The sequence below is a fragment of the Pan paniscus genome, chromosome 12, assembly GCF_029289425.2.
Source record: "Pan paniscus chromosome 12, NHGRI_mPanPan1-v2.0_pri, whole genome shotgun sequence".
Classification (NCBI taxonomy): domain Eukaryota; kingdom Metazoa; phylum Chordata; class Mammalia; order Primates; family Hominidae; genus Pan; species Pan paniscus.
Window position 1 is genome coordinate 93,230,465 of NC_073261.2, and position 18,644 is coordinate 93,249,108.

Here is an 18,644-nt window from a genome sequence, read left to right on the forward strand (position 1 = left end):
AAGAGGGACACTTTCTGAAACATACTTGATTTCTACTTTGTCCCATTTTTACACAAGTGATTAATTAATGTAACTGTCATCAGTTTGACCTCAGAGATCCCTTCCATCCTTTGCCAGGCAAGATTCCATTCTTATTCCATTCTTTTTTTTTTTTTTTTTTTTTGAGACGGAGTCTTGCTCTGTCACCCAGGCTGGAGTGCAGTGGCATGATCTCGGCTCAGTGCAAGCTCTGCCTCCCGGGTTCACGCCATTCTCCTGCCTCAGCCTCCCGAGTAGCTGGGACTACAGGCACCCGCCACCACGCCCGGCTAATTTTTTTGTATTTTTAGTAGAGACGGGGTTTCATCGTGTTAACCAGGATGGTCTCCATCTCTTGACCTCATGATCCACCCACATCAGCCTCCCCAAGTGCTGGGATTACAGGCGTGAGCCAAGGATTCCACTCTTGTAGGCAGACAGAAAACAACCATCACACCTTCAAAACACCCCTGTCTGCTTTCTATTCACTACTTATCAAAAAGTTGAACATCAGAGGCTGTGTGCAGTGGCTCACGTCTGTAATCCCAGCACTTTGGGAGGCCGAGGAGGGAGGATCACTTGAGGCGAGGTCAGGAGTTTGAGGCCAGCCAGGACATGGTGAAACCCCATCCTTACTAAAAATAGAAAAAATTAGCCAGGGGTGGTGGTGGGCACCTGTAGTCCCAGCTATTCGGGAGGCTGAGGCAGGAGAATCGCTTGAACCCTGAGTGACAGGGCGAGACTTTGCCTCAAAAAAAAAAAAAAAAAAAAAAAGTTGAATATCAGGTAAAAAAAAAAAATTACTGGTACTTATACTTTAAAACATATAAAACATGTCTCCCCCATATCTCCCCTGTGTTTTCTCTCCTTTTCTAATAGGTTTTCATTCCTGAGCACATAGACAGTACACAAGTCCTGAGAACGTTGTCTTAAAGAACAGGAAAAGTGTTCTGCATTTTCTGTTTTTTAGGGCAAAGACAAGATGCTTTATATTTTTCCTAAGTGGTCACTCACACATCGGCATGCAAACCTTTTCCCACCGAGTAGATCAGTTCATGTAGAAGAATATGATTCTTTGAGCAAACTGTGTCAATATAAACTCTAGAAACTGGGCTCTGTCTGGTACACCAGAGTCAAGCCTCACACAGACAGCACTCATTTCTTGTGTCAGGGGTATGTATGCTGGTGAATGGGAATGTCTTGTCTTTTTAGCATGCTTGGCTTTCTTGGCTTTGCAGAGAGACGATTAAGTGAGTGCTCCCCACTGGACTCTCTCACATGTCCTTCATAATGCCACCTGGTTCACAGGACAGCCCTACTCTTCCCTACTATATCTGCTCCCTGAAAACCTCATCTTCACCAGGTCAAGGACCTTATTCTATTTCTTTTGCTGGAGTCCATCTAGAATATGGAAAAAGGGCCATGACAGAAAGCCAGTGATGGAAAACCAAATACTCTATTTATACCAGCAACAAGGCCAATGGTAGATTTAACAGTGTGGTATTTTTACTCTATTTTCTAAAATTAAATGAAACAGAAAGCTTTTAGCAAAATATGAAAATGACTATACTGACTTTTAGCTTTTTTCTTCGTCATGTGATTCCCTGAATGAATGAATGAATGAATGAATGGAGTCTGGAAATACTAAAGCATGATGATTTCACATGGAAATAAAAGAGTTCATTTTCTATCCGCATACACAGTTTATTGAGGCAGTAATGACACTGGTAATATGCTTGAGGGACAAACATTTTTGGGTCATTTCTGAGTTCTGGAAAAGATCTGATGAGCAAATAGTTTTTTTAAATGTCTGGGCCATGATAATTACAGAGGTTTCCACAAGGCAGTTAACTCAGTCAAAGAATAATTTCTGACCAGTCTGCAAGAGCCATGGAGAAAGCTTGGGAAGAGCCAGAGGAAGGCATCAAATGTTAACTCACGGAAAGGTTTACAAAAATGCCCTGGCTTCCTAACTGCCCCACAGTGAGCATAGATTGTCCCACAACAATTGAAACAGATGTTTCCACTTTGTAAATATCTGCCAGAGAAATAAAAGTTTGATTTTTCCAACCTATCCTTTAGCTATTAAGACACTATGCTAAATCAAGAATTTATATGCTGAAACATATAATTCACTTGAAAATGGTATGCCAATAATGTTGCGAGGCACCAAGTCAGCTGTTAAGAGTGGAAAACATCACACGTATTTCCTGCAGATATGTGGCTCACTTTATAATTATCACATGTCAAAGTGTGTTTAGCTAAATCTGAAAAGGCTACTTCCAATTTCACCATCGTAAAGATATAATCACTAAACAATGTGGAGCTGATGGTATTCATTTTAGACTCTTACGTATTGTTCTATCCCTGTCTTCAATCATGGGAGAAACTAACAGTAACAAATAATATTTACCTCCTCTGTGTTTTAGAGACAAAAACATTATTATGCAATATTCCTGAGAGAAGTGATGAGATTGCTCCTTAAATCTGTGTTTGGCTCCCATATGAAACCGATGGGAACATACACATTTTGATTTAAATTATATTTGATACAAAACAGTCTCCTTGTGCTAATGCAGATCACTATGTATAGTGTAGCTCTAAAGTTGCAAACCACTTCATTTCAAAGACTATCTATACTGTTCCCCCTATGGATTCTTTCAGAAATATTCTTTTACTACAGAAAGTGGAAGTACCTACAACTGTTGCATGAAAAGAAAATCTGCATCACTTGTTTCCTGGAAGGATACATTCATGCTTCAAACATGTGACAGCAGATGTCAGCCCTGTATTTCTGCCAAACTCAAATTAAGCTTCTAACAAGTTGTGTTTTAACAACTTCCTATAGCAAGGCTACTTGCATTGTTTTTTTAATCAGCTCTGCAGTTCAGTTGAAGCTGAGTAACTTCAATTTGTTACCCTTCACACAGCTACATTTAAATGTTGAAACTGCATTTATCTAACTGAACTTAACCTCTACAAAGCTAGTTTGAAAGAGGTTTGTCCATTTAAGTCAGCCATGCCCATTCAAAACTAGAGTTTATCTTCACATTGAAAAAATGGAAATGCAGTATTTTGAAAGAACTAGTGAATTACAATATGTCTTACTGCATTTTTTCTTTTTAACATTACTATAAACAATTAGAAGATCCTTGCTGTCCAAAATAGTGTATTATTTGCTTGTATACTTTGCAGCACAAAGCAGTCTCTTATCAGTGTGCTCAATAAAGTGGGTAGATACATACATGACCTCAGAATAGAGAATAACAATTTTAGCCATGGCCATTAAAAAAAATCACCATCATTTTGTCACAGGATCCTTGGGGTATCACTTTGCCAGCCAGAACCTCTGTGGCTGGTGGCACCTTTGCCCAAGTTTTGCTTGCACCCACTGAGCTTGTTCTATCCACTCAGCCCAGCAGGCTGTGCTTGGCCTGTGCTGCCAGCCCAGATCCCACACTTGCCAAGGGCAAGTCAGGTGTGGAGCAGTGAGGGGTGTGTGAGCAAGCAAGCATGGGGTCCAGCCACTACACACAGCCAGGCATCCCAGCTGCTGTGGCAGACTGGGCAGCTCCAGGTGCTGGCACAGGTGCAGGCTTCATGTGAGGCTGCGGTTGGACCAGATATACTGCCAGTAACTTCTGCTGCAGGCACCAGCATCTGGAGATGGCGGACACAGTGCTGCCCGAAAGCTCAGAGACGCCAGAAACCACACAGCACCAAAGAGGCTGTTACAGCCCTGGCTTGGGGAGCCCCTAGGTTTGGGCTCCCCAAAGGGCCACAGCTCTTCTCCCCTTCTCGGCACCCTCAACATGGTGAGCAGGGGGGCGTGTTTCAGCCCCGTTTGTGTCATAGCTCTTTCAGTACCACCATTTGGTGGGTTCTGAGTTCTTGTCCCACATCCAGGAAGAATGAGGTATACAGAAAACTGGAGGGTGAGCAAGGTGGAGAGGAGCTTCATTGAGTGACATGACAGCTCTCAGGATACCCACAGTGGGTAGCTCCTTTCTGTAGGCAGGTCATCCTGAAAAGCTGAGGAGACCCGAAGTGGGTAGCTCCTTCTCACAGCTGGTAGTCCTGACATCTGTGTGAGTTTGGCTGAGTCCAGGGTTTTTATGGGCTCAGAATGGAGGAAGTGTGTGCTGATTGGTCCATGGGTGGTCATGGAGGGCCTAGAAAAACACCATCTGATTGGCCAAACTGTTATTGATGAAGTCTTTACTCTGGACCATGGACTACACCTGGAACTGGCAGCCTGGCCCCCAGGCTTCAGGCCATTCCTGGCTTGAAGGTGGGGTTTCACTAAGGACTCACCCCTTTCCACCCAGGAACCTGTCTGCCTCCCTCCATCAACATGTTGTCCACACACCCAGGCTATTCATGCTGAGGGGCACCTGCAAGCCCACACTGAGCTACCCTCAGCTTACCCTCAGCTTCCCTCCCATGCTCATTGGTGCCCAATGTCCAGAGGGGGCCAAGGCAACAGGGGACTGGCATGTCAGCACTGACCCAAGCACATGCACACCTGACTGGGTTGCAATGGCACCTGGGCTTGGCCACAACTTTGCTCCACCCTGGAGCAGGCGCTGGCAGCGGGGAGAGGCCAAGGAGTGACAGCAGGCACTTCTGAGCCTGTGGGGAAAGAGGGGCTTCCCAGACCCTGAGAGTGCAGGGATGTCTAGATCTGGAGCCGTGGCTAGGTGACTGTAGCTGCACCCTGAAGGGCGAGGCTCCTGTTCTACTGACTCACTAAGTGGCCAAAAGCTTAACATATGAGAACATTTCTATTAGAAAGGAACCATAACATGTTTCTGAGGAGGAAATATTCTAAAGGAGGCTCCAAACTCTTCCATTTAGCTCCTATAACACATTGTCAACCTCATCCTGCAGTGGTATCATGAATTCAGTTAAAGTTGATGATGATGCCCCTTAGTGACATTTTTGCTGACTCTAAAAATAACTGTTGAGTTTAGAAAATATGGAAAATAAAAAAATCTAAAATAAAACACTTAAATCTCTCAGATCCCACTAAAAAAAAACCCACTGCTAATATCTAGTGTATTTTCTCCCAGCATTTTCTCAGTGTATATATGTCTTTAAAAAAACTGGTATAATACTCCATATCATTCAGTTTTTTATCCTTCATGTTAAATTTAGCAATATTGTATGACTACTTCCTGCTATATTTCAATAAAAATTCTTCAAAAATACTATATTTGGTGGCAACATAATGTTCCAATGTATAGATGTAACATAATTATCTATTTCCCTGTAGTTGAACGTACAGTTATTTCTATTTATTCTGTATTATACATTGTCTGTGATAGGTAACCACTCATATAAACTCCTACCCACAGCCTTTGGGAACATTATTTCCTTAGACAAGATGTCTTAAAATAGAATTACTGGGTCAAAAGTTCTGAATAGTTCTGAAGTTTTTTATACATATTGCCAATTTGTGCTTTATACTCTGTGAAGGTTAATTTCATGAGTCAACTGGACTGGGCTAAGGGATGTCCAGAGAGCTGATTACATATTTCTGGGTGTGTCTGTGAGGGTGTTTCTGGAAGAAAAAGGCCTTTGAATTGTTAGACTGTGTAAAGAAGATCACCCTCAGCAGCGTGGGTGGGTATCCTATCTACTGGGTGCTGGGCTCAAACACAACAAAAAGGCTGAGGAAGGCAATCTGCTCTACTTCAGCTGGCACATCCATCTTCTCCTGCCCTCAGACACTGGTACGCCCTGTATCCAGGCCTTCAGACTCAGACTGGGACTTATGCTATCAACTCCCCTGCTTCTCAGGCCTTTGGGTTTGCACTGGAACTATAACACCAGCTTTCCTTGGCCTGGAATTTCTCAGCCTTCAGAATGGTGTGAGCCAATCCCTCACAATAAAGCTCTTTCTACATATCTGGATATATCCTGTTGGTTCTGTCTCTCTGGAGAACCCCAACACATACTCCCTTCAGCAATGTGAGAGAGTCTCAATCTCACCCTAATAAAAAAATTTGATTGGGTTTTACATACTAATTTGATAGGAATAAGGTATTATCCTAGGTTAGTTTGCCTTTCTTTGATTACCAGGAAAGTCGAAATTTTCTGTTATATGCTTCTTGGTATTGTTTTTTCCTACAAATTATCTGATTATATTATTTTTCCATTTCTCTATTGTTAGTATTTTTCCTATTGATTTATAAGAGCTCCATACACATTAAGGATATGGGCATTTAGAATTTTGCATTTGTTTCAGAATATAAAACATTTTATACTATTTCACTCATGATTAAAATAATATGTTTATTATACAGAACTTTGAAAATAAAAATATATTAAAGAACATAATTATCTATGATCCTGTATTAACTGGTGAGAACAGAACACTGATGCATTTTCTTTCTTTTTCTGTGTTTGTAGAAATTTTAAAAGTAAAATGGTAATCATTACATTGTATTCTTTTTTTTTTTTTTTGAGACGGAGTCTCGCTCTGTTCCCCAGGCTGGAGTGCAGTGGCGCAATCTTAGCTCACTGCAAGCTCTGCCTCCTGAGTTCATGCCATTCTCCTGCCTCAGCCTTCTAAGTAGCTGGGACTACAGATGCCTGCCACCACGCCCAGCTAATTTTTTTATATTTTTAGTAGAGATGGGGTTTCACCGTGTTAGCCAGGATGGTCTCAATCTCCTGACCTAGTGATCTGCCCACCTCGACCTCCTAAAGTGCTGGGATTACAGGCATGAACCACCGCACCCAGTCCTTTTTTTTTTTTTTCTTTTTTTAGACAGAGTCTCGCTCTGTCACCAGGCTGGAGTGCAGTGGTGTGATCTTGGCTCACTGCGATCTCCGCCTCCTGGGTTCAAGCGATTCCCCTGCCTCAGCCTCCCAAGTAGCTGAGACTACAGGTGCGCACCACCACACCTGGCTAATTTTTTGTATTTTTAGTAGAGACGGGGTTTCGCCATGTTGGCCAGGATGGTCTCGATCTCTTGACCTTGTGATCTGCCTGCCTTGGCCTCCCAAAGTGCTGGGATTATAGGCATGAGCCACCGCACCCAGCCTGTATTCTGTATTTATTAACAAAGATTATGCCATATTTCCTCATGATATTAACTACTCTTTTCAAACATTATTTTAATACTATGTGATATTCTGTTTCATATATACTATAATTTATTTCCACATACTCCTCCTTTTTAACTGTATTTAGATGATTTCCAAATATTTGCTAGTATGGCTAACCCTGCCATGAGCAAGCTTATATAATGGATACTACATTTAAAATGAAGCTCAGCCCCACGTCTCCTCCATGTGATATGTAATGTAAAAATACTGCACCAACCTGTCACTTGAGTAGGAGCAATCACTTGGCTGGCACTAGACGTAGAAGCTTCAGGAGCTACTTCAACAGGCACAGGAGGTGATGTTTTTTCAATCACTACTATATGAGGAAGTAGAGGATAAAAAGAAAATTAAAGCTTGTTATGTGCATTGAGATCCCATTTCAAAATGCAAGCATAATTTAGTCTAGCAATATATCACAGCATTTGTCAGATATAAAGAACTGTTCTATGTCCCAAGGCTCTGGGTTCAACCTTTAGCAAGAATATCTGAGAGTGATGCGGAAGCCAAGAAAAATGATCGTTCATCAAATGATAACCTTCAATAATGTCTGAATAGTGTATACTACTCCTGATCACAGAAAACAGTAAAAAAAAACCTATCTTTCCCACTACAATCCTTACAATGCTGTAATTATGCTAACATTATATAAGTATATTACTATACTTAACACTGAACTTCAGTTACGAAGTCTAGTAATTTACTACACAAAGTCAAAGACAAAAATTTCCCGCCTTACATTTTTATTCAGAATACTCTGACAAACAGCACAGATCAACACAGGCTACCTGGAAACTGTGGACGCAGATGAATAGTGGAAATGCCTGGAGACAGCTGGGGTTGACCAGGCTCAAGTTTGGTTTTCTCTTGATCCAATGAAGGTATTTCCTGGATGGTTGTATTTTAAAAGAGAATAAGAAAAAAAAAGAATTGAAAGTGGAAATTATTTTTAGTTTCCCACATATTACTATTTTTACGTAATTAATTATATTCTTAGAAAGGCAAAGAAATATCATAGGACCTTACATGTATAATTGTGTGAAATTACAAAAAAAAAAAAAAAAGAACCTTTGATGTGGTGCTACTATGGGAAGCCCTAAGTTTTTCCCAGTGGTGCTAATCCACGCACATATCTTCAGCCATTTCCCTGAGGCCCAAAGTCTGATCTTGTAAGTAAATGTTTTGGCCCAGGGGTCCATATTTGGTCTGCAACAGGGCAAAACTAACCCCCAACGAGGACTATTGCCTCATTCACATGTGGCTCTGCCCCACTAAGATGACCAGCCACAGTTTGCAGATTAAATAATGGATATAGCAGATGTGCCATAACAAAGAACACATGGTAAGTTAAAATATTTTAAACCAGTCAGTTACTATGGCCTTCTTTAACCTCACGTCTGATAACTTTACAACTCCAGCTCTCTGAACAGTGGTAGCCAGGCAGAGCAACAGAAATGTGCTGGCTTGGAGAAGGATTTGGGGCTTCATCACACATTTTGGTGCCCATGCTTGTCCCCTGGACCTCAAGCAAAGAAGCAGTCCATCATCCATGGCTCAGCTTCCATTTACAACTGTGCAGGGCTCAGGCAGACTGAACAATTAGCCTAGTTAAGGATCTGTGACTTCACTCACACCAGATGGGACCAGGGAGCTCATATCACTACATTCAAGTACTCATCGAGTTACTTGGTTCTGTCCTCTTCCAGAAAGCTTACTCCTCTGGCCTCTGTTAACCTCTTATCCTCTTCTCCTGGCTTCAAGTATCACCTCTTTTCTGCTTTTTCTAAGATAGTCTGCCTGGATATCTCATCATAAATCCAACTTTGCAAGCACAAATGCTTACAGGGTAAGTCCATTTAGATATCCCACAGATACCTCCAGCCTACCCTTCCAAAACCATCCAGGCTCTCATTCCAACTTCATTTCTGCCAGTGCCACAGTCATTAATCTGTCCCATCCAGGTTTAAAGTCACCTTTTAGTCCTCCCTCTTTCATTTTTCATTGCAAGCCCCGTCCATTGACACTTTTTTCTTACAGTTGTTCACCCTTTTTCATATCCATAGATCCCACCACCCTAGGCCGGACTCACTCTCATTTTCAGTTTATTGTAATAATCTAACTGGCTTCCTCTTTCTTCTTAACTTGAGTAGACCTACCAAAATTCAGCTCCTACAAATACTGAGCACTTAATAGTTTTTCCCACATTTCCTCTGTCTTCTTAAAACTAGCTTTCTATTACTTACTAGAGATGACCTCAACCAGTCTCAATTGCACCCCATTCCCTGCAGCCATGGCCAATGCCAACAAGGAACAGACCAGGATCAGGTGTTAATCCACTACTGCAGTTTACAGAATTTCCCCCATCACCGTGAGGCAGCAGACTTCCTAATCTACACCACTTCTACGTTTAACAAATAGGGTCCAGTCGAGAAGCAGGGTATTTCCCCACTGATTACAATGGCAGTTTGGTACTCTAAGCCTTCCAAAGCAGTCCCTAATTCGGTTTCTGACCAAGTCTTTCATGACCCTTGCTGTCCCCTCTACCACACCTTTGCACATCTCTGGGTATCCTCTCTTTTCTTCATCAATCACAGAACATCATGAGACTTTTTTAAGTCCCAAGACAACAAAGGCTATGATTGCATTTTTCGTACTATCTCCTCCCCAAATAAAATGCAGTAAAAGTATACAAGAAAATTTTGGGGGTTTCTTTTAGATTTTTAATGAGAGTTATTAAATTCAATCATAAAGACAGAAGAACTGAGTCGTGATGAGGCCGCCAGGCTGCTGGCTGGCCCACCTACAAGCTAAATAATTACTTCCATACATCAACCAGGACTAAATTCAAAATCAACAAAATTGCAAACTACTCGCTGTGACTGATCTTCAGAGATGCTAAGAGCTTCAAAAGTACACACAAAGTATGCATATCTGTTATACTTTTTTTGGTCTCAAAATACTATAATCTCTTTCTGGACGAGTGCTATCACTCCAAAATTGTAAGTCTCTTTTTCTTATTTCAGCACTTATGTTATGACATATATGTTACTCTATCCCATAATTATAAGATAAAGATTTAGAATACTATTTAAAATAATTCATGTATGTATTGCCTCATCTAAATTCTAATAATGCATTCTTGTCAGCTTAAAGAATGGTACATAAATGTATATTTAATAATTACCTAATTTTCATGTAATTATTATGCAGAAGGAGATAAAAAGAAAATTAAAGCCTGTTACATGCATTGAGATCCCATTTCAAAATGCAACGATAATTTAGTCTAGCAATATATCATAGTAGTTCTCTGACATAAAGTTCATTCATTTAATGAAAATGGATGTTTTTATTAAAGAAAGAAAGCTGGATTCAGAGAAGGAACAATATTACATAAATAGGACTTAGATCCAGTAAATGTTTACATTTCCTACTAAAATGTCTCACAATTCATAGCCCCCGTCTATGCCCAAAAGCTAATAGACTGACTTTTCAAAAAGCAACATTCTGGTATTTGATTGTAACTTTTAAGTGTAAGTTCTGTTCTTACTCAAACTCAATTCAAACATGTATGTTAAATTTTAGTTGAATTAAGAAGTACTTCACTAACTATATATGTGCTCTAAGAATACAAGATTATCTAAGCATGTCACAGCCTTTCTTTCACAGATGGTCCAGGCCATCAGGTGACATTGAATTCTATTTATGCCCTTGATTCCCATTAGTTTCCCATTTTCTTCTCACGAGAATTGAAGCTTCATGAAACTAGAGATTTTTGTCCTACTTGTTCTCTATTGTTTTCCTAACACTGAGAAGAGTCCCGATCTATAACAATGGCTCAATAAATTTTTTTTGAATAACTGAATGCTATATTAACTCAAACCAAATGATGCATAATAGAGATGTTACTATATTTAAGTCTAAAAAATCCATACATATTCTAATAGAAAATCACTTTGAGGGTTGAAAAAAAAAAGACTTGCAAGCAATGAATAAATTACCTTTTCAGGGGGTGCAGTTGCCACTAAAACCAGAAAAGAAAAAGGGTATTAGTACGATTTAAGACAATTCAGTCTATTATATTTCAATTCTTAAAAAACAATAGAAGTCCATTATCTCTGCAAAAGGATTAAGAATCAGACTAAAGCAAATGCAGAATTAGGATCATCTGCCATTTCAGGGAATTTTACACATGACTAACAGAGAACTCTCAGTGCTGTTACTCCTCAACTACTGGAGCACATGGAGAAGATGTGAACAAGTCTTTCAAACTCTTTCAAAATTAAAATTAAAAGAAGAAGGCAATACTTTCTGGTACAACATTTTATGCCTTATCTCAGTTATGTGGAACTTTCCATATGTTAGAAAACAAACATTTTCATTAATTGGTTAAAGGTTTATCCTTATGGTATATAATGTTTGAAATGCTTTCTGGTGTCAAGTGTTAAAAAAGAATGTCACTTATTTCAGTAAGAGACATGACAGCATGTGCTGCATTCTTGATGTATTCCAATCTTTAATGAAGCCCCGTGAATATTTTCAAAAAGATATGCTAACTAAATTACGAAAAAGAATCTCACAAGCCAGGAAGAGCCAATTAGAGATTAGCATCAATATACTGAACAAATTATACATTACACAATCATAAACGTTATTGTGAGGGTGTTGGTGATGCCTTTGTATTTTATTTGAAAGACTTGCTTTTCATTAATCAGTCCTTCATATTAGTTCTAAAGCCCTGGATCAACATTCACCAGGATTTTTCTCATAAGTCAATCAATGTCTCCTGTAAAAACATTAGTTTACAGGTTGGGCAGGAGCATTAAATCCTGAAAGCAATCAGGGTACCAGACAAAGTAAAATCATTGCTGCAATATTCTTGGGGTTGGAGAAAGTCAATAACCTTCTATTCTGCCTAACCTACCACGAAGAAGGTCTTGAGGCAAAATCTGGAACTACGGCCCATTTCCTCCTGCCTGTGCAAACAATGAACAGTTGCAAACATCTGGTCATGATACTAAGTGTCCAGGGGCAAACTGATTAATACTGTTGATTCCAGCTGAGGTTTTGCCTGTTCTGCCTCACCAAGGAAGAAATGCAGTGAGTGAAAGCATAGAATCAAATAGGCCAGAACACACAAACATTCAGAGCTCAGAAAAAAAGCCTGCCTCACCAAGAAGGCGGCTATGGCAAACTCCCAACACAACACTAGCCTGGGCACTCTATCTCCTCAACAGCACCCAAAAATGGCCCCCTGAATTCTGACCTAAGAATCAACTGTGAAAAGCCAACAGGAGCTTTATTAGAGAAAATACGTCTATTCCATACAAATCCAAAAGGTTTGTTCCTTCTGAGGTGAACATTTTTGTAAGCAAGATATGTGAAGTATCAGATATTGCTGGGTTTATATCAAGAGATAGGGATGACCCCATGTCCTGAATGCCAGAGAGAGAGTCATAGTCCATTGTCTCTAGACTCCCTCTCAAGTATAAGCATTAAACTATTTCCTTGGGAAAAGGTGCTCCGTGGTCACAGGTCCCATTACATGTTCTCTATATGACATCTGGCAAGTCATGTCCCCTCTCTAGGTCTCAGGTTTCTCAGAGGGTAAATGGAAGAACCACACTAGGTGATCACCAGATCTCTTCAACTGACAATCTCTTAGCTTCCTTCATTTCATCCTCCATTATCCTTGACTGCCCATTAGACCTTAATGCTTTAATTTTTGAAAGTCTGTGGATTCCACTTCAGAAATAAATAGTTGTTAAATGGCCTTCTAGACAAGAAATGAAATTAGGGCTATTCCCTGAAGGATCTAAATCACTCTCCAGATATAAACGCCAAGATAAAGCAGCCCCCAAACATCAGGACAGCATTCTAAAATTAGCATGGAATATTGTTATCTACTAGGTACATATTATTCTATAGCAGTGGCTAAACATTTTACAATACACAGGGCAGCCCTCAATCAAATAATTCTCCACTCTAAAATGCCAATAGTGCTTAGGCGGAGAAACTCTGTTCGAGAGGGTTATAAACAGGGAAATCAAAGCAAAGACACACAGATAGATGTCTAGAGTTCATGATCCATTACCGCTCTCACCTTCTGGCTCCGCCACTCCTGGCCCGTGTTCCCGGGAGAAGGTCAGGGCCTCCACTGGCTCTTCCTTGGCTGGGAGAGGTGGAGGATGAGTACTTTTAGCAACAGGTTGAGTGTTCTTTGGCTTGACAAATACAGGTCCTTTACCTACATGGTGATGGATTGGCCTGCGTCTATGAACGCCAGAAACCGTATAACCCATTCCACCAGGACAGATTTCCTTAAAAGCAGCTAGATTTGGGATGGGAAAATATTCCTTTTAAAAATCTAACAGTGCAAACTTATACAGAGGAAAATATCATGATGAATAGCTCTTAATAAATCATCACTAATATAGTTACATTTTAAAACTTCAAAAACAGGTGCAAAATGTAAGCAAATTGCTCGAATTTCTGATAAACTTGCATATTTAAAGAAAAAAATCCAACTTTTTTTTTACTAAACATTTTTCCATCTGTTAATTCCTTATCCTACCAAATCAGAATATACATATTATATATAGCATATACTTAGCATATATTTTATATATCATATTATTTACATAGTCATCCCTCAGTATCCATGAGGGATTAGTTCTAGGATATCCCCTGCGGATACCAAAATCTGCAATGCTCAAGACCCTTACATAAAATTGCATAGTATGATCAGCCCTCCATATCCAGTTCTGCATCCACAGATTCAACCAACCAATTGGGTTGAATCCACTGATGCATAACCATGGATACAGAGGGTAACTATATATATATATATAGTTAGCCCTCCATCCCATATATATCAGCAACCAATTAGAAAATACTATATATCATATTAGGTTATATATTAGGAGATATTTTATATATAGAAGACACTATATGTATTATATATCTCATGTTGCATGTATATGTGTTATCAGCAAAAATCAGGCTTTTTTTCCCGCTTTGACGTAATTTCCTTAGTTATTAACAAAGAACTCAGTGACATTTGTCTAAGTTAGATGAAGAGCCATAAGGTTAAAAAAAAATCACTATTCAGGGAAATGAGATGCTGAAATCCTCACAGTTTGCTTCCAGTTGAAGAACACAAAGGGCTCCACCAAAATGCCATGTATCAGCTGGTTAAGAGGATGTAGATTACGGAGGACGGAAAAGGGGAAGTGTTTCTGAAGGGGAGAATCTCGGGATAGTGAGGAGGAGTCTAGAGAGTGAGACATGCTGGAGATGACAGGTAGAAATCAAGAAAGAAGGGAAATGCCAAATCAAGATGCAGCTATTTTCAAGTAAAGGAACAACAACTGGGCAAAAGCCTGGCCGTGACCAGCTCATTTAATTACCCAGAGGCCAAGGAGATATTCTGTGCCCTGGAATCACTATCATTGCCAGAAAAAAAGTGGTTTTGTATTCTTTAAAAAAAAAAAAAAAAAAAAAGTAGACTCAGCACATGTGATTTGCTAACCTCCACGGCATAATCCCCATGAATAGTGAAGGGGAAAGGCAAGGGGGAGAAGAGGGGTAAGGCAGTGTGTGGCCTTCAGAGGAAAAATCCACCTAATCCCTTTGGTGTTGGTGTTGGAGGCAAATTACCAAATGTAGACACCAAGGAGCTTATGGTTAACTTTTTTATTTCTACTTTTAAAATTGAATATAAAATAAGTCATTTCTCACTTTCACTGAACAAGAGATCTTCTATTGAATGTCTGGGACCTAAAATTAGTTCTCAAGAAAAAGGAAACTCTAAAAATACTGCTTATAGTATGCTAAAATACTGTTTTTCTAAGGATCACACACTAAATGGTAGAACCTCATTCTTATGTTTAACTAGGAAAAACAATTTTTACTTGGAAACATGTTTCCAGAAGAAAACATGACTTTAAAAACCAAGTTTAAAGAATTAACGAACTAAATATTTTTAGTGAAAATCACCATATAACCAAAACTTAAGTGCAAAAATTTTATCTTGAATATTATTTTCAAATTTATTGATAGTACTAGAGAGGAGTATCCCTGAGTTCCAGTCACCATCTCAATTTATGCTTCATGTAAGGATTATAAAGCTATCAAAATTGAGCTTCCACTTGTACCCCTGAACTTAAAAGTTAAACATTTAAAAAATTTAAAAAAATTAAAAACACATTATACGGACACAAAATAATATGCATAATAAATTCACAAACTGAAAGCTTTAAAAACTGAACTTCAAGAGAAACGTGTCTATAAATTATAAAGATTACTTGATTATTAATTTTTAATAATGAGTGGATCCATCCCTGTAATCCCAGCACTTTGGGAGGCTGAGGCCGGCAGACCACAAGGTCAGGAGATCAAGTAACACAGTCAAACTCCGTCTCTACTAAAAATACAAAAAGAAAATTAGCCAGGCGTGGTGGTGGGTGCCTGTAGTCCCAGGTACTTGGGAGGCTGAGGCAGGAGAATGGTGTGAACCTGGGAGGCGGAGCTTGCAGTGAGCCAAGATCACACAACTGCACTCCAGCCTGGGCAACAAAGCGAGACTCCATCTCAAAAAAAAAAAAAAAAAAAGTGCATCAGATGGCACAAGAGCAAGAGCACAAGAGGGTACTAGGATCTTTTGGAGGCCTAAAATTATCTAGTCTACCAACATACCATCAATGTTGTATTATCCTTTGCCTTAACACAGTTCTTTCTGGTTCTAACCATGAACAAAGGTGAGTCATGATACTTATATTTAAATCTTGTCTGCTATGGTGTAAGTTACAGCTTTAAGACACTACATGGCCCTGTGAGAGTTAAGACACTTTCCTAGGTAGAAAGCATCTTATCAAACATGCAATTGAGTAGACTATTTAATGTCCACCCCAAGTAAGTGACATTGAAGCCATTCCTTGTTAATATCAGGTCTAATGCTTTCAGGTTACATTTCTTTCTCTTCCACTTAACTCTACTTGATCCTGCTTGAGAAGTTGGTGGTTCATTGGTAGAACGTATTTAAAGAGATAAATTTGCCTTCTCAGGGCATAAGGCAATTATGTACCAAATTGAAGGATAAAGAATAATCTACTTCTTAATACTCAACTCCCACAGAAGTTTTCAGGAGTTTTGGCAAGTTCTGTCCTTAAGTTATTAATCTTCATAGCGTAAATTCAATCATGAATATAATTTCCTCCATTTCCAATTAAAGAAATTAAGCACGATACTCAATAAATGAGTAAATGAGTCAACTTGCACAAAGTCTAGTTACTGTGAATTGATGAGCAGCCAATCATTAGGAAAGCACATGGCCCAGCAGAGCCTTCTGGTCTCTCTACACTTAAATATCAGACTCAGAGTCCTGGAAATTGAAGATAAAATATAATGGCTTTTCTTAATATTCAAAAGGAAGTCTGATATCACACAGAAATGGGAAAATCTCTTTGCACATAATTTTTTCCCATTGATTCAACATTGTATGTGTACAGTTTCTACAAAGGTGATTAAATATTTACAATGTATTATTAAAAATTAAAGTCAGAAACCACAAATGACCCAAGGTGCCAAAGTTGTCCCGTGTACTCATGTGGCTGGGAATCTATGTGCGCATACAGCTGGGCATGTCTTACCTGTGCCTGGAAGGGGACATTTCTCACAGTGTGGGCCCCAGGCCTTGCCCACACTACAACAGCAGAGCTGCTTGGTGAGGTGAACAGACAGCGGGTGCATACACTGTCTTCCAGAACTGACAAGTCGGTAACAGGGCCCTTTCTCTTCCGAGATCACAGGGGGATCAGCTGAAGCAGAGAGATAAAGCCCGACATTACATGAGAAACCAAAACTACACTGGCTTTCCAAATGATAGTAAAATGAACCCTAAGGTATGAATTAAAAACCATACTTCAGGATAAATCTGTCTAGATTTAGAGCATCACCTTTCTTGAAGAAAAATCAGTTTACCATATGAGTTTTAGAGTCAGGGCACCAAAAGTCGTGACAGTGATTGTCCCTGTCCCTCTCTGGTCTCTTCTTCCATTTTAGCAAGCATGCAATTAGGTATGTGTGCATAATGAAAAGAAACATTTCAATAAAAACCCACCTTTCCAAATAAACCTAGTCACCTACTGCCAAAATCACTACCTAGTTTTCTATATTTAACCACAGTAGAGATAACTCTAGGGCAGCATTTAGTGAATAATCAGGCACTTTGGAGAATGAGGAACATGGCTGATGCTGCAAGCCAGCCTCTGCTCTTCTCATCCCAGGGAAGTAAGAGCTTGCAGGGCCCATCAGGTCTCACCCTACGCCAGTGAACATGAATGGGAGGCAGAAAGTGGTTTCTGATTTCGAGTGCCACACAAGGCCCCTGTTCTAGCCAGACAGTACACCAGAGAAGGAAGAGATGATGTGCTCAGCTCCTCGGAAAACACTGCAAAAGTATACAAGGCTATAGCCATCCAATACCTAAACTTTAATCCTCATCTTCTGCTATACGTTTAGTAGATAAGAGTTCATCAACCTAACAGCTAAATACTCTGCTAGGCACACATGGCAAATATGAAAATCAGCAAAACACAGCCCTGCCTTCAAGAAGTTCATGTTCTAATGCAAATATGGATGGAGTGTATTCTACAGAACCAGGTCCAGGTCAGGTCAAAGGTGCTGAATAAGTTTGGTGTCCCCCCGCCGCCCATTCCCCAAACCCAACCAAAGCTCTTCTCTATCATATCACCATACAAATGAGGTTTTCTGACTTGCCTTTCCCTTACCCAATTCCTCTAGCATCTTTTTTTTTTTTTTTTTGAGACCGAGTCTCACTCTGTTGCCGAGGCCGGAGTGCAGTGGCACGATCTCAGCTCGCTGCAAGCTCCACCTCCCGGGTTCACGCCATTCTCCCGCCTCAGCCTCCTGAGTAGCTGGGACTACAGGCACCTGCTACCACACCCGGCTAATTTTGTTCTTTGTATTTTTAGTAGAGACAGGGTTTCACCGTGTTAGCCAGGATGTTCTCGATCTCCTGACCTCGTGATCCGCACGCCTCGGCCTCCCAAAGTGCTGGGATTACAGGCGTGAGCCACCGCGCCCAGCCTCCTCTAGCATCTCTTTTAGGGGAGGACTTCCTGAAGATGTTATCTGTGGTGCTGTTTGGGTGGGGCACTTTGGCTTTGATTCTGGCCACATGCAGTAGTATAGTCTCCATAAGATTTCTTCAGTTGTAAATAGCATCAGTGGTGTCTCTGATTCTTCAGTGCCTTAGGATGCAGTTGTTAGTAGATTCTGTGCAAAATTTTGCCGAGGATGAGGCTACCAGGTGGGCCAGTCCTCAGCCCCAGTAGTAGCAGAGGTAGGCCAAGTGTGTTTGTCTTTGGGCCCAAGGGCAGCGTACACTGGCATTGGTGTTAGTGGGTCCAAGTGGGCCAATTCTTGGGTCTCTACGTGGCTTGCTTAGGTGCCAGCAGTGATAGCAGTTAGCCAGGCAGGTTCTCAGGTCCCTG

The 18,644-nt window shown here is 40.3% G+C and overlaps 1 protein-coding gene across 20 annotated transcripts in view; it reads right to left on the reverse strand.

Moving 5' to 3' along the window:
• Window positions 1-18,644, reverse strand: part of LTBP1 (latent transforming growth factor beta binding protein 1) — a 452,205-nt gene that overhangs the window by 129,069 nt on the left and 304,492 nt on the right. For 6 of the 20 annotated variants that reach the window (XM_034952914.4, XM_063594992.1, XM_034952916.3 and 3 more), the window contains 5 exons: window positions 16,779-16,946; window positions 13,232-13,459; window positions 11,130-11,152; window positions 7,920-8,019; window positions 7,352-7,450 (listed from right to left, as the gene is read on the reverse strand). In XM_034952914.4, coding sequence (XP_034808805.2) covers window positions 7,352-7,450; window positions 7,920-8,019; window positions 11,130-11,152; window positions 13,232-13,459; window positions 16,779-16,946 — 618 coding nt within the window. The remainder of the gene's footprint in view (window positions 1-7,351; window positions 7,451-7,919; window positions 8,020-11,129; window positions 11,153-13,231; window positions 13,460-16,778; window positions 16,947-18,644) is intronic. The other 14 variants (XM_034952918.4, XM_063594993.1, XM_034952919.3 and 11 more) reach the window with 3 other exon arrangements.